We start from the raw sequence: 15889 nt of genomic DNA, 5'->3' as shown, positions 1-15889 counted from the left end.
CCAGTGCCCCGCGTTTACTCTGGGACGCCTCTGGAGACTGGAAGATGGCTACTGGAAGCAAGGGGGAGGGCAGGCGGAATGAGGATGTGGAGCAGCACCTGCTCAGTGTAGAAAACCTGTCTCCAACATAGTCAGCGTTGGGAAGGAAGCCAAGGTAAACACAACTCAGTTCCCCGAAACACAGCTACAATTTGGAAGATGATGTAAAATGTAAAGAGCGGACACTTGAAAAGCCCCTCCCACTTCATGTTTTCCCGTGTCGTTGAGCCAGGTACTTTTCCTTCATCATCCCACCCGCCTTCTGCCCCCGCAGTAGCAGTTAGTTGCCGGGCAACACTGAGGGGTACTTCAGCACTGAAGGGGCTGGGAATACCCTCATGCTCTCAGGTCTTGGATTTAACCCCGTTCTAGACTTTCCTTGGTCCTGGATCATTGCACTGTGCCAGGCTCCCAGTCGGAGGAGGTGAGGCTGAGGCTTTGGAAAGAGCTAAGTAGGAGAACCAGACCCACAAGTGGCTGGCTTCCAGTAAGTCTGAGGAATTCCCAGGCAGGTTCTTCTCCAGGTTGGGTGCCTTTTGCTTGGCATCTGTTTCCTTACAAATAACAGTTCACCAGCATCTCATTCTCTTTCACAGACACACAAGCTCTTAGGTGGCAAATGATTTCTAGTCCTCAGAGAAGAACTCATCACCAGGAAGTGCGGGAGACGACTGAAGTATGCTGACATTTTGTTCACTCTTGAATAAGGAGTCAGGGTTAGGTTGACTCCTTTTAGGCCAAAGATAGGCCCTCCTGTCTCTCAAAACCAGATGTGAAATGTCCTTTCTACTCGAAGGTGGCTCTAATTAACAACTCAAACCATGTATATAAAGTAATCCCAGTAATTACTTGATAGTAGTATTCCTCCAAATTTTCAGTACATAATATTATCCCACTGGTATTGTTTTTCTGTGTGTGTGTGTGTGTGTGTGTGTGTGTACCTGCACACGGGTGCATGAGTGTGCATCTGTGCCTCTTAGACTGGAAATTCCCTAGAGGCAGTGTTTTCTGTTCCACAGTGTGTTCCTATGGGGCTAAGGACACACAGATATCTGTATACAAGGCATCATCACGCATAATGAGTCTGGATCTGAAAGAGGTACAGAGGGCAATAGGAGCACATGGAGAGAGCAATTAGTTGTGACCAGGGGAAGTGAGAGGACCTTGAGGAAGAGTAGTGTCTCTAAGGATTTCAGTAGGTGGCAAGAGTGGAAGGGCCTTCCAAACAGGGAAGGTGAGACGCCAGGAGCAGGTGGAAAGGAGGAGCTTGTCGGAGCCCCAGAGGAGGCAGCATTCAGTTATCTTGTTGCTCAGGAGCAGGCTGAGACTCCCTGGAGGTCTGAGGGACAGTCTGTAACTGCTTCCTGTTTTATTAGGAGGCCAATCCTAATAACTCTTCCTTCCCAGCTTGGCATTGGGCACCTTTGTCTCTTTCTTCTCCAGAGATTGTTAGCCCTCCCTCATGCACCCCCCTGGAAGAGGGTAGGGGATACTTGTTCAAAAACAAGACACTGGGGATTCATCATCCATGCATACATGTTACCATCAGAACATGGTTACTTGGATACTTGTCATATAATCTGAATATTTTTGTTCCCATGATGGTAAATGCCCAGTTGATTATCAGACTCACCAGGAGAAACAAACACACACATGACTTGGCCACACTTGAAATTTTGTGCCTGTCCTGGTACAAGTTCAAAGCATTTGCCTAAATGCTGAAGCTGGTCCTAGGACCCATGGATCAGGTGAGTTTCAGCTGGTTTCTTGGGCTGAGTAGACAAGGTCTGAGATGCGCATCTCCTACTGGGGAGCTCTGAGTGCCTCCCAATAAGTAAAGTTAATGCACTATTAAGGCTGATTGCCTGACAAAGAATGTCCCAGAAATGTTTCACAGTGCTGAAAAAGTACATACGAGACAGCTTCGGAGAGTCTGGATCTGTGACACTTGCAGGACCATATCTGTGGCTCTTTACAAGCAGCTGAGTTACTCTTTTACCATTTCTTCCCACCTCTCTCCTGTCAGTTTATCAAAAGTTGTTAGCTGATAGCAAGCCCCAAGATGTCCCATTCCACTTGGATGACATGAATGGGTTTTCAAAAGATGGAAACAATATAGGAATTCTCAGTGTTTACATGTATATTGGAATATTTTCTGTTAGACTTCTTAAAATTACAAAGAATTTGCTAACCCCTACCATGTGCATGGGAAACTTTTAAGTACTGTGGGGACACAAAGTGATATAAATGCAGTTGTCTTCCCCAGGGAGTCTACTTCATCATATTAAAGCACCTTGAGTCAATATGAGGGAAGAGAGATGAGTAAGACAGGGTCTCCACTCTTAAGCAGCTTTCTGGTGAGTGGGAAAAACAGACATATAAACAACCAGCTAGGCTGTAAGGCAGAATGAAATAAGTACAAGAGGTCTAGTAACAAGTGGATGGAAGATTGGGAGGACTAAGTAGAGAGACTAATATAAGTAGAGAGACTAATATAAGTAGAGAGACTAATATAAGTAAGACTGAATTGTGAAGCAGCATCTGGCAGCACAGGACCAATTGCTCAGTGGAGGAGTTGAAGTAAACCCAGCAACTCAGAGACCTGAGATGAACTCTGAAGAACCCTGAAAAGCGTTCTTGGGGGAAGAGGGTCTTCATAGTGAAACTGTACCTGGACGACTTTCCACATAACCTGCTCCCCTAGCCCTAGCTGCTCTGCCTACTGACAGCTTCCTTCTGTGTCCCTGAGTTCTCTCCTCCCTTCATTTCTTCTCCCCTCAAGATTAAAAATCCACACTCTAGGAATCTTCTATGGTTTTGGAGGTCCAGTGATAATGCATGGGCAGGGTCACAGCAAGGTTACCCCATCACCCCACCCCATTCCTTAGAGTGAAATCTGGGGATGCCCCAAGCTTTCCTACCACCTCCTGTGGCTCAGGCACCCTGTCGCTGACCTGCCAGGCTCTGCTTAGCTCTGCAACCCCGCACTTTAGAAGACATTGTTTACTCCCATCTGCTCACTGCTCAGACTAACGACTGGATTTGGGAGAGAGATACTTAACGTCTCTCTGTTTACCTCTCTAAGGAAGGCCTGCCATATGTATGTGGAGAAAAAGGGCCTCTTAGGGCATGGGGATTCCTTTGAATCCTTTTGTAGGATTTTCCTTCCCCTGCCTCCAGAAAGCAGTGACAAGCCTCTGTCCTATAGGGATGGAATCCATTCCCTTAAATCTAAGAAAAGGGATGGATCCTGAGGCCAGAGTGTACCTATAACATAATTTTTGGGGTGCTTGCTGGGATATCACATATTTGGATGGCAGGGTCTTCTGGCTGAATCTACTGATGGTCCAGTGCTGCATTGCCAGCTCCCTCCTCGTTGCCACCCCCTCTACACGTGCTCCATAGGCAGGAGCTGTTACTATGGAAATAAATTATTTTTAAAAACAGAAGCAGCCCCAGGCTTTGGAAATATCTCCAGAATAAACCCACACGAGCAAGGAGGTTAATAGAGTGTCCCTTGGTCCTGGCTCCAGAGGGAAGAGGATGGGGGTGGAGGAGGGGGTTCAGTGTTCCATGTTCTATTCTCAACCTCTACCAGGTTCAGGTTCTGGTTCCTCTCGCGTTGGTATCGGCTGGACCTCTACCAGTCACTTCTATCTAGGAGGGATGCTCTGCAGCTACATACCTAGGGCCTAGCTTCCGCCAGGACATAGGAACCAAGAAGCTGCTGAGCCTGGGAGCGCTGGGATAAGGGGTTGATGCTATCCACAGGGGTCACCTCTTTTTTAACCCCACAGGCGTCCAAACTATGGAAAGCTAAGGAACGTAGGGGAGAGCAAAGGCGTCATCTCAGGTGAGTGAAATTACTCTTGCTTACTCTCGCCTTGAGCTCGGGGGAGCAGGAGTACCCCCGATTCCAGGATGGGGCGGGGTAGTTAAAGTTCCCGCCTATTTCCAACCCTAGAACCTCCTCCGCTCTCCGCTCCTCCTCCCACCCTCTTCTAGCGCTGGAACGCCGGGCTCGCTAAGCCCCGCCCGCCGCGGGTGCGGCTCCTTTAAGGCCGATGGGGGCGGGGGGGCCGGCCGGGTTGTCAGTGTCAGCTCTGCGCACGCAGCCCTCCCGGAGCCGGTGCCTGCCTGCGAGCCCCAGAGTCCCCGCAGACGAGTCCCCGCCCGGGTCCGGTGGGGCCCCCGCCGTGGGAGGAGTCGGGCGCTGTCCGGCGACTAACCCGGGTTGGACTGCCGGACCAACCGAGGAGGGCCCCGGACTCCGGAGAGAGGGACCCCGGCGTCGCGATCCCCCAGGAACCTCCTCTCCTCGATCTGTGGCACCCACTAGTCCCGGGCACCCAGCCCCGGAGAGCCCCCGATCCCGCGCGCCCAGCCCCGGGGGAGCCCGCCCCCGCCCCGCGGCCCGCCCGGGCCATGCTCCCCCGGGGCAGCGGCTGAGCCCGAGCCGGAACCGGGACCTGAGCCCGCGAGGAGCATGGATCCAGACTGGGGGCAGCGGGACGTGGGCTGGGCGGCCCTGCTGGTCCTCTTCGCCGCCTCGCTGCTTACGGTGTTGGGCTGGCTGCTGCAGTATGCCCGGGGCTTGTGGCTGGCGCGGGCCCGCGGGGGCCGGGGCCCGGGACCCGCCTTAGCTGCCGAGCCCGCCGGCTCCCTGCGGGAGCTGGGCGCTTGGCGCTCGCTGCTGAGGCTGCGGGCGACTCGGGCCGGCGCCCCTGAGGAGCCAGGCGTCAGGGGCCTCCTGGCGTCGCTCTTCGCCTTCAAGTCTTTCCGGGAGAACTGGCAGCGGGCTTGGGTGCGAGCGTTGAACGAGCAGGCCTGCAGGGATGGGGTGAGTTGGACAGGAGGACCTAGGTGGTCCCGTCACTCAGCCTTTTCTTCTAGAGGAGGGACTGCCCAGGCCAGGAGGCACGTATGGGGGTGGGGAGCAACTGGGGAACCCTATGGCCTCTCTTCTCCTCTGGGATCAGAGAAAAGGGTGCAAGTGAGGCTGGAGGTTGTAGAAATCGGCTGTGTCCCAAATCCTCTATTCTTGCGGTCTAGGTACTCTCTGGCTCCAGACCGGTGCACAACTTGCTGTTCTCATAGCAACGCTAATCCCTGTGCCCCAGGGCACTTCCTCCCAGCCTGGGTGCTGGTTCTGTGTGTGGCTTGGGTGGGTGGGTGGTGCTGCGGGGGGTTAGAAGGGAGACATGTGCACCTGTGGAAGGAATTTGCCTGGTCCTCATGCCATCACACCCAGTCAGCACTTCATGCCCCAGATCCCTGGTGTGATCAGGCAGGTCTCCGGGGAGCCTGAATTCCCCCCGCCACCCCATCCCTCAGTAATTTCACTGCTGCAGTCTAACACGTCCTTCTCCGTGCTCCCTGCAGTGTCTGTGTTTAGGGAAAGGTATTCAGGTGGAAAGGAGATTGACATTCCATGCCCCGCCCAGTAGATGAGCCTAGAGCTGCCCCTTGAGGGTCAGTCACAGACTAACCCAGCCTACTTCCTCCCATTGCACCATGGGCAGCTGGCCTCCCAGGAAGTGGGGCAGGAAGCGTGGTCATAAGACTGAGGTGGGGTGGGAGGTGGAGACCTCCCTCTCTTGGGGTCCACACTCATCTTGGCCCTCGCAGTCTATTAGCCCCTGGCGCAGAGGGTTCTCCATTTCCAGCCACCACTAGTCTGAGGGTTTTACTCCACTAGCTCCCCAGATGCCTGGAAACAGAAGTGGCCATGCAAGAAATTGCTCTGCTTCCTCTGCTCAGCTGACCTGAAAGCCAGATGGCATCTGTCAGTCTATGCCGTGAACTCAACCCTCCACCCAGCTCTCCCTGTACCTTGTCCCTGGGTCAGGACTGACTCCCCAGGACAGCTGACTCAGCTGGACATTAGCCTCCCTTGCAGGGGGTGGGGAGACTGGCGTTCCCAGCATCCATCTCCCTTGGCCTGGCTTTTGAACAAGACCGCTACAGTAGCAGAGAAGTTGGCTTTCCCTGGTTTGCCAGGCAAATGAGCCCTGTGGATTTGTTTCCTCCCATCCCAAGACCCAAGGAGGAGCTGCCAGCTGTCTGTGCCCCCTCCTCAATTCTTCCCATCCTGCTCTCTGGATGGGGCTGCAGCAGTTGGCTTCCACTGCTGTGGAAGAATTAGGAAGCTCTTACAACACCTAAGCTAAGCAGCTTTCTGCTCCCTAAAGCCATCCTGCTGTCCGCCTTGAGGAATTAGCCAAGTCTCTGGCCCTTGAGCCCTCTGAGCTTGCTTTTCTTCCCAGTTCCTGTGGTAAAGTTCCCCAAGGCCAGGCTGAGCTAGTCTTCATCTCCAAGAATATGGATAGAATCATACTCTTATGCCTCTACATCCTATTTATCTGGAAGAAGGTTTAGCTCTTGTCTTGAATAAGGGGCCCTACTGCTTTCATCCTTAGCTCAGCTGTGTCTCTGCCCAGCTATGATATACAGGTGGCACCAACACCTTTATTATTTTTTTTCTATGCACACCTTTCTTCCGGGGTAGGGCGGGGATGAAGAGGAAGGTGGGGGAGAAAAGGGAGGCTCCTGGCATTCCAGGAGAAGTCTAGGGTCTTCAGTTCAAGGTAATGTGGTCTCTGAGGCGGTCTAGCTTCCCAGCTCTCCCTAGCAGCTGCAGGCCCTGGAAAGGCGGGCTTCAAGGGGAACACTTGCTGTCCTAAAGCCCTGAGCCAAGGAGGGGCCAGAGGCCAGCCTGCAGCTGAGGCCTCCGCAGTGCCAGGGCCTAGCCAGCAACTGAGTAGGCCAGCTCTGTGGGGGGCAGCTCCAGAGACCTGATCCTATGCCCACGTTACTCCCTCAGAGCTCCATCCAAATCGCCTTTGACGAGGTGCCCCAACTCCCACCCAAAGCCAGCATCAGTCATGTGACCTGCACAGACCAATCAGAGCGCACCATGGTAAGGGTCTGATGGGCACTGTCTTCTTTTAGGGCTGGAGTGGGGGCTGATCCTGAGTTCCCTTTAGTCTGAGCGTTCTTAACCCGAAGTCTTTGAATGCCTTAGGGATCCCAGGATTGGCTTCAGGAGGTCTGAAAATCCCACTAAAGTTACATGCAAACTGTAGTACATGTGTGCATATTTGCATTTTCCTGGAGAGAGGAGTCTTTGGCTTTTATCATTCTTTTATGGGCTTATGACCCCCAAAAGGTGATTCCCAAGGAAAACCGAAGTGGAGAGGGGTCTGCTGACCCGTTGTCGGGCAGGACAGGGCAGGGCCAAGTTGAGCACTCTTCCTCCGTGCGTGACCCTCCTTGCCTCCGTGCCTCGCCTGTCTCAGGTGCTGCATTGCCAGCTCTCTGCTGAGGAGGTGATGTTTCCAGTCTCTGTGACCCAGCAGTCCCCCGCTGCCGTCTCCATGGAGACCTACCACGTCACTCTGACACTGCCACCAACACAGGTGGAGGAGGATGTGGGAAACTGAGTTGGGGAGGGGGCGGGCGGTTCAGTTGCCTCAGCCTTTTCAGTTTGGTTCCTCTCTAAGACAGAATTTGGGAAGGGAGGGTCGTGGGGGGGTGGGGTTGGGAGTAGTTGGAGGAGTAGGGCAAGTCAACCCAGTCCCTTTGTCCCCTGTCCCCAGTTGGAAGTTAACCTGGAGGAAATCCCTGGCGAGGGCCTGCTTGTATCCTGGGCCTTCACGGATCGCCCAGATCTCAGGCTGACAGTGCTTCCCAAGCTGCAGAACAGGGAGGTAAGGGGGCAGGGCTGGGAGAGAAGCGGCAGAACAGGGAGGGGGAGGCGGAGCTGGGGGGCCTCACCTCCTTGTTCTCCGCCCTGCAGAGAGGTGAGGAGCAAGTAGAGCTCTCCACTATCGAGGAGCTGATCGAGGATTCCATAGTCAGCACCCAGCCAGCTATGATGGTCAACCTCAGGGCTTGCTCTGCCCCTGGGGGCCTGGTGAGTAGGTGCTCAAAGCAGATAGTTTGCGTGCATACTGTCCCCAGGGTACTGTGTCGGGATTCTTGCTCTTTTTACCTCCTTCTGCTCTTAGGTACCCGGTGAGAAGCCACCTATGGTGCCCCAAGCCCAGCCAGCCATCCCCAGACCTACCCGGTTATTCCTAAGGCAGCTTCGAGCATCTCACCTGGGACGTGAGCTGGAAGGTGAGAGCCAGAATCTTCTGGGGGACTGCCGAGGCTATGTTTGCAGGTGCCCCTGGCGCCCCTGCCAAGGGCGTGGCCTCTCAGCTTGGAACTGAGCATTTTCAAATTTCCGGTCCCCCACAGGCACTGGGGAAGTGTGCTGTGTAGCTGAGCTCGACAACCCTATGCAACAGAAGTGGACCAAGCCCATGAGGGCTGGGCCCGAGGTGGAGTGGAGCGAGGACCTGGCACTGTAAGGAGTGACTCCCCAGCCCCCACCCTTACTCCCACAGCTGGACTGGGGATCAGAGCCTTCCAGCAGAGCCCTGGCATGAATCAGCTCTGTTTTCAGTAAACCTTGGTGTGAGCCTCTACTGTCTGCCAGGGCCTGGCCTAGTCCAGATATAACCAAGATACGCCCCCGCCCTGAGTTGATCGCAGGCTAGAAGCAGAGACAGGTGTACGTAAAGAAGATGGTATAAGTGCTCCAGTCTAGGTTTACACAAAGTGCCGTGGAAGTGCTTAGATGGGGGAGCTTAATTCCCATAGGTTAAGGATCAGAGTGGGCTTCATGGAGGAGGTGGCATTTAAATCACACCTTCGAGCAAGAGTAGGATTTTAACAGAGTGTTAGAGAGAAGTGTTCATGGCAGAGGGAACAGCTTGAGTAAAGGAAAAAGAGAGTGATTTGCCATAGAGGGAGACTGCGAAGGCAGGATGGGGCAGGAGCATGGAGGATTTGAATGCCCGGCTGAGTAGTATGGTCCCTGCTCAGCCCCATCCCATTCTCTTGGGAAGAGACCATATTTGGAGGATGATTGCAGCACTTGTTCTATCTTATTTACCTCCGTCTCTGTCTGCCTCTGGCCTGTGATCGACTCAAGGGTGGATTCAGTTTGCTAATCTCCCCCCTCCCTGCCCCACCTCTTCTTGGCCACAGGGATCTGGGGCCCCAGAGCCGGGAGCTGATCCTCAAAGTGCTGAGGAGTAGCAGCTGTGGAGACAGTGAGTATGGGGCAGGAAGGAGCACCTCTGGGTGGGTGCTGAGCGGGGCCTGGTCATGGTCCCAGCTCACAGTGCCACCCCTTTCCCCAGCTGAATTCCTGGGCCAGGCCACAATGTCTGTGGCCTCCCCTTCCAGACCACTGTCCCGAAGACAGGTGTGCCCACTCACCCCTGGGCCAGGTAAAGCCCTGGGGCAGGCAGCCACCATGGCAGTAGAGGTGAGAAGCTGGCCCCTGGGGGGAGGTGGGAGGACACGGGGCGGGGCGGGGGGGTGGGGAAGACCAGTCTCTGAGGCCCTGCCTCTTTCCACTTCCACCCCTCGGCAGCTTCAGTATGAGGAGGGCTCCCCCCGGAACCTGGGCACTCCCACCCCCTCCACTCCACGCCCCAGCATCACACCTACCAAGAAGATTGAGCTTGACCGGACCATCATGCCCGATGGCACCATTGTCACCACAGTCACCACCGTCCAGTCCCGGCCCCGGGTAGATGGCAAATTAGGTAAAGAGGAGGAGCCTGGGAGCCCAGCTCTAGCCAGGGGCCCCAGACTGCAGATCCGTGGCTGGACAGGGAAAGGGCAAGGAAAGCCCTAATTCCGACTCTCCCTGTTTTCCGACCACATCTTCCTCATTGTCTTTGACTCTCTCAAACTTTCCCTTGCATCCCTCCGTTTCCCTAACTAGTCCTCTCCCTCTTCAATCCTGGATCTACCAGCCCCTCCTACAGTATTCTCACACTTCCACCTCCCCAAGTTCCCTTCTGTCTTTTTTTTTTTTCCCCTCTGTCTTTTCACATGTGTCTCCCCTTCCCTTTTCCCAGCCCCAGCTGCCCAATTGCCCCTCCCTCGCCCCTCAACCTCCAGCACCCTGTGGGACCCTCCAACAAACCCAGTGGCCTCCCTGGCAACTCTCCCACTCCCAGGGGCCCTCCATGACATTTCTTCCATCCCTAGGGGTCCCATGGAATTCCCCCTACCTCCACTGGACCCCTTTGCCATCTCTACACACTCAACATTTTCATGGCATCTCTCCGCGCCCTTGGTGGGCCCCATGGCACTTTCCCACGCTCCCATTGGTTCCTGTGGTGTCTTTTTGTCCCCGTGGCATCTTCTTAGTCACTTCTGTGATTAATCATCCCTTAGTCATCCCTACCCTCTGAGTCAACCAAAGTCTGCATCTCAATAAAGACGGTAGGGGGTGGGGGCCACTCTAAAGCAGCTCCCAGCTCACTGACCCTCCCCCACCCACCAGACTCCCCCTCCCGCTCCCCGTCCAAGGTGGAGGTGACTGAGAAGACAACAACTGTGCTGAGCGAGAGCGGTGGCCCCAGCAGTACCTCCCACAGCAGCAGCCGTGAGTAGGGAATCGGGAAGTGTGAGTGGTGGTTGGCACCTGGGCCCCAGAGTCAAAAACCATTTTGGGTGGGGCACAGGAGTTCAGGTCCAAGAAGGAGCTGGGGAGGAGTCAGGCTAGCCATCCCCTGTATCCATCCTCCAGCAGGGGAGAGCCACCTTTCCAACGGCTTGGACCCTGTAGCAGAGACAGCCATTCGCCAGCTGACTGAGCCCAGCGGGCGGGCAGCCAAGAAGACACCCACCAAGCGTAGCACACTCATCATCTCCGGGGTTTCCAAGGTAACGGGGCTCTGGGGAGAGGAGCTGGGCTGGGGAGAGAACCCTCATTGGTCACTCCTGCCCATTAAAATTTGTCCCTCCTGCCAGGTGCCCATTGCCCAGGACGAGTTGGCACTATCCCTGGGCTATGCGGCATCCCTGGAAGCCTCAATGCAGGATGATGCAGGGCCCAGTGGAGGTCCCTCTTCACCTCCCTCAGACCCACCAGCCATGTCCCCAGGACCCCTAGATGCCCTCTCCAGTCCCACGAGTGTCCAGGAAGCAGATGAGACAACACGTTCGGACATTTCTGAGAGGCCCTCTGTGGATGACGTTGAGTCGGAAACAGGGTCTACTGGTGCGCTGGAAACCCGCAGCCTCAAGGATCACAAAGGTGGGGAGATATTGGCAGCACCCCCCTTTCTTTTATACCCAGTATCATCACCTGGGTCCCACTGGACACTAAGGGACATAGGAGCCTCGGGCCAATCTCCTCCTTGCTCCCCTAAGGGATCCCAGAGTTCCCAGCCTGTTTCAGCCAAGCTTGAGTAGAGAGGGGGGAACTTGATGTCTTGAGTCTTGGCTTGGATCTAACAGGCTTGGGTGATAAGAAGAGATGTAAAAATGTTTCCTTTTACCTCCCTTTTTTCTTTCTTCCTGGATCTAAGTGCATATCCTCCTTCCCTTATTCTCACCCACCACCCTTTCCTTTCATTCTTAACTCTCTCCCCTATGTGTATAAGAATTCCTACCCCAGGCAACCCTAGGAGTACCCCTCTAGCAGTGACACCGTCTGTGCACAGCTATGGTATTTCTGATTTCTCAGGTTCAAGGGCTTGCCCCCAGACGTCCACATCCCTCTGCCAGTGAGTCTATCACTCACGAGTGTATTTATAACTGTTTATGATTTAAGCCTGCATCACTTCTTGGGATAATGAGAGTCCTAAGTCCGAAGCCTGCCGTGTAAACACCCTTCTCATTATATTCGTCCTGAATTCACCTCTTTGAAGTTTTCCAGACACACTGCTTCCTGCTCACATCCTGGAATTTGGTCAGCAAGTCAGCGTCAACCCACTTTGTCCCTTCATGGCTTTTAGGAACACCCTTTGCCCCGCCTTTGTCTTTCCATAGTAAAGAGGCCCAATCATCAATCTGTCCTCACGGAGCAGCCAGCCCCGTGACATTCCACCTCGGGGGCGGTGGTCAGGAGCATCACCATGTTTTCCTCAGGAAGGATAAAGGGCATGTTTGTTCTGTTCCGCATCTTGGACCCCTTCATGCTTGTCCTTTCTCTGCTCCCCTCCTCACCCCACCCCTTGGAACCCCTCTCTCTGCCTCAGCCTCCCCTCTCCCCTCACAGTGAGCTTCCTGCGCAGTGGCACTAAGCTCATCTTCCGCCGGAGGCCTCGTCAGAAGGAAGCCGGTCTGAGCCAATCACACGATGACCTCTCCAACGCGACGGCCACACCCAGCGTCCGAAAGAAGGCTGGCAGCTTTTCTCGCCGTCTTATCAAGCGCTTTTCCTTCAAATCCAAACCTAAGGCCAATGGCAACCCCAGCCCCCAGCTCTGAGGGCCCTGCTCACCTCCTGAGCTAGGAGAGGGCAGGCATCCTCTCAGCCCCTTCCCCACATTCCTTTCCATTCCCCTTCCTGGATCCCCGGTAGCCTGGGCCAGGGAAGCCCTCTGGGTTCCAGGAAGCCCTGTCCACCCTGGGCTCTGGGGCTGGTTGGAAGGGGACTTGCAAGGGGAAGTGTGTGAGAGGTGGACACCCGTTGCTGAGGACACAGAGGAGGGAGCGGGTGGCCCGGAGAAAGAGGAGGCTCTGTCCTGGTGCGTGTGGGCGTTCCTCAGACCCGCTGGCCTACTGTTGGCACTGGCCCCTCAGAGGAGTCCCAGGGTGCTCGGCTCCTCAGCTGATCCTTCCTCCCTTATTTATTCTCTTTTCTATTTATATGTGTGGTCCCGGACCCTCAGTGAACAGGTAATAGAGGGCATCTCTCCCAGGTGACCCTTCTTCCCTATCCCAGGAGGGTAGGCAATTCCCTTTCGGTTGGGGCTCCCTCACCTCCCTCAGGTCCCCACTCCGACCAGCACCAATGTCTGCCTCTGAGGACATTGACAGCTCATAGAAAGCCGGGCCGGTGCCCGGGATGGGGGGCAGGTACTCCCCACCTCCCTGCCTCCCCTTCTGCTCCTCATCCCTCCCTCCCCCTTTGTTACCGTTTTTGTACTTGATGCCTTCTCTGTGAGCAGTGGCTCTGTTGGAAGGAGGGAGCCAGGAGCCTGATGGGAAGCCTTTCCCCGAGAGATGGCTTTAGGGGCTTTATTTACAGAGTGTGTGATGATGGAGCAACAGCAGAGCTGCACCTCTGTATAGTGGGAGATGATGATGTCCATTGCTGTGTGATGGCCTGGAATTTAATTTATTAAAGTCAAATTGGAGTTTATAAACTGGACAACTGGTCATCCTTTGACAGGCGAATGGGCAGCGAGGCTGTGGTGTTGGAGTGGGAGGATCAGAGACAGGGCCCAGATGGTGAGATGGGGGTCAGTGACACATATATTAGGTCTACGAAGTTCCTGCAGGGAGGAAGGGACATGTAGAGAGAGGATGGGAGAACAAGCGTCTCTGAAGGGTGAAGTTGTAGCAAAAATGTCAATCAGAAAAAAAAAGTCCATCGGCTAGTACGGGCATCTTCATTCCCCTTCCTTGAACAGGCTGCTCCTTCTAGAATATAGGAGAGTCCAGAGCACAGCCTCTTGATCCAGACTGCCTGGATTTGAGTCCCAGCTCCACTAATTATCTTTGTGACCTTGGGCAAGATATGTAAACCTACAGCACCTCACTTTTCTCATCTGTAAAATGGGGACTGTGATAAAAGTAACTATCATTTGGTTGTGGGTTAGAACTTGGCTGGCATACAGTCGGTGCTGAATAAGTGTGAGCTGTTGCCTCAGAAGAGACTGATTGGGAGGGGGAAGTCTTATAAGGGTTTCATCATAATAAAAAGTCTTTCACTCCTAAATGTGGGCAAATTTCAGGGAGTTATGGATACTAGGAAAGTCTAGCACGCTGGTTCCTGTTTTCTGGGATCTTACACAGGACTTGAAACAGATAAGCTGCTGCAGGATGTCAGAGAGCACTGGACCAGGAACAGAAAACCTGGGTGCACCACAGACACAGCAAGTGACCTTGAGAAGTCCACTTCTGCTTTCTGAACCTTAACTTCCTCATCTCTAAAATGAAGGGTGGCCTAGGTAATCATCCAGGTCACTCGCTTCCAGCCTTGCCATTCTGACTAACCTATATCACGGGGGGCTTCAGGGCACCTGCCTTTGGCTAGGTAGCTTGGAGCTGTGCATTTTCCCCATGCTCCTGTCCGCGCTAGTCACAGAATAATGGAATATTTAGAAAGGGTGGCAGAATATGGATGTTTGGTTAATTTGCGTATATTGGTATGCTAAATTCTAGGTCCTCAAAACTCAAAGGTTTATCAAGCTACTTCCCCTGATCTAAGAAATACAACACTTAATAGTTCACAGAGGAGCAGTTTGTTTACCGATATGACAAGACGGCCACCAAACACACTGAACTTGAAATTTCACAAGAAACAATTGTTGATGGGAGGGCAGGTATTCAGATTCCTACTAGACCTGGGGATTGAGCTGATGGTGACTGGAAGATGTACTCAGTTTCTAGGGTGACCTGCCCAGAACTCAACGCAATCACATATTTAGTAGTGACAGAGAGCCCGATCGCATTTCAGAAATAGGGATTTAAGAAAATGAACGCAAAAGAAATGCAAAACATAACCTAATTCACTTTATACTTTCAGAAGAGATCCACAGTTTTTGATGAGTATGAATTACGCTTTAAGATTTTCTGGCAGCCTTTTTTTTTTTTTTTTTGCGGTACACGGGCCTCTCACTGTTGTGGCCTCTCCCATTGCAGAGCACAGGCTCCGGATGCGCAGGCTCAGCGGCCATGGCTCACGGGCCCGGCCGCTCCACGGCATGTGGGCTCTTCCCGGACCGGGGCACGAACCCGTGTCCCCTGCATCGGCAGGTGGACTCTCAACCACTGCGCCACCAGGGAAGCCCTTTCTGGCAGCTTTTAAAGAACAAATATCAGGATGTGTCTTGAATTATCCAGCCAAAATTGTGTCTTGTTTTCAAGAGAAGCAGATTGAGATGGAAGTGACCTATGTTAGACAGCAATACACCGTTTCAAATTTTGGAAACATGCGTGGATTCCAGAGATATCCTGAAATTTTTGCTCTATAAATATTGTTTGAGTCTACACAACTCAGTGAATGGATTTTTCTTCATGAAATTGCTAAATTAAAGCTAAGAGCCATCTTTAGTGGTGTAAATCTGAATTCAAATACGGTTGGCATTTTATGAAGTATTAATATACCTATGTGCTTTTGAATGGATAAAGTTGATAAAACATATTTTTGTTACTCTTGAATTATATTTTGAAATAGGGACAAAGTTTAATTCACTGTTTGTTGTTAGTAACAAACTTCATGCACAAAATTCTGATTTTACTCTGTCTTTGCTATTTTTAAAAAATATTTATTTATGTGGTTGCGCCGGGTCTTGGCTGCGACAGGCAGGCTCATTAGTTGCAGCTACAGGGCTCCTTAGTTGCTGCCTGCATGTGGGATCTAGTTCCCTGACCAGGGATGGAAACCCTTCCCCCGGAATTGGGAGCTCAGAGTCTTATCCACTGCGCCACCAGCAAAGTCCCTGGCTTTGCTATTTTTTCTTTTGCGGTACGCGGGCGTCTCACTGTTGTGGCCTCTCACATTGCGGAACACAGGCTCTGGACGCGCAGGCTCAGTGGCCATGGCTCACGGGCCCGGCGCTCCGCGGCATGTGGGATCTTCCCGGACCGGGGCACGAACCCATGTCCCCTGCATCGGCAGGCGGACTCTCAGCCACTGCGCCACCAGGGAAGCCCTGCTATTTTTAATGGCATCTTTAAGTTCATTTTATTTATGTTGAACATGTAAGGTGCTTTCTGATTATATAAATTATATAGGTTTATATTTAGGTTAGAAAATATAACGCAGTAAATATCAATCCCAATGAACTTTACTAAGGTACATAATTTTTAAACAAATATG

At 53.2% G+C, this 15889-nt stretch overlaps 1 protein-coding gene across 2 annotated transcripts; it reads left to right on the top strand.

Annotated features, from left to right (window-relative positions):
- The first annotated feature begins 4116 nt into the window (after window positions 1-4116).
- C2CD2L (C2CD2 like) lies at window positions 4117-14156 on the top strand. 2 transcript variants are annotated; one of them, XM_032641515.1, is made up of 14 exons: window positions 4117-4879; window positions 6863-6958; window positions 7338-7457; window positions 7638-7748; window positions 7838-7954; window positions 8049-8160; window positions 8284-8392; window positions 9079-9143; window positions 9234-9361; window positions 9470-9644; window positions 10394-10495; window positions 10643-10776; window positions 10864-11149; window positions 12116-14156. In XM_032641515.1, the coding sequence occupies exons 1-14, from the start codon at window positions 4526-4528 to the stop codon at window positions 12325-12327; spliced, it is 2121 nt and encodes a 706-aa protein (XP_032497406.1). In that variant the 5' UTR covers window positions 4117-4525; the 3' UTR covers window positions 12328-14156. The 2 variants fall into 2 exon arrangements, with proteins under 2 accessions (XP_032497406.1, XP_032497405.1); XM_032641514.1 differs by having other exon boundaries at window positions 10640-10776; window positions 12116-13236.
- The last annotated feature ends 1733 nt before the right edge of the window (window positions 14157-15889 follow it).

The sequence above is a fragment of the Phocoena sinus genome, chromosome 8, assembly GCF_008692025.1.
Source record: "Phocoena sinus isolate mPhoSin1 chromosome 8, mPhoSin1.pri, whole genome shotgun sequence".
Taxonomy (NCBI): Eukaryota; Metazoa; Chordata; class Mammalia; order Artiodactyla; family Phocoenidae; genus Phocoena; species Phocoena sinus.
This window is presented reverse-complemented; position numbering and strand designations above follow the sequence as displayed.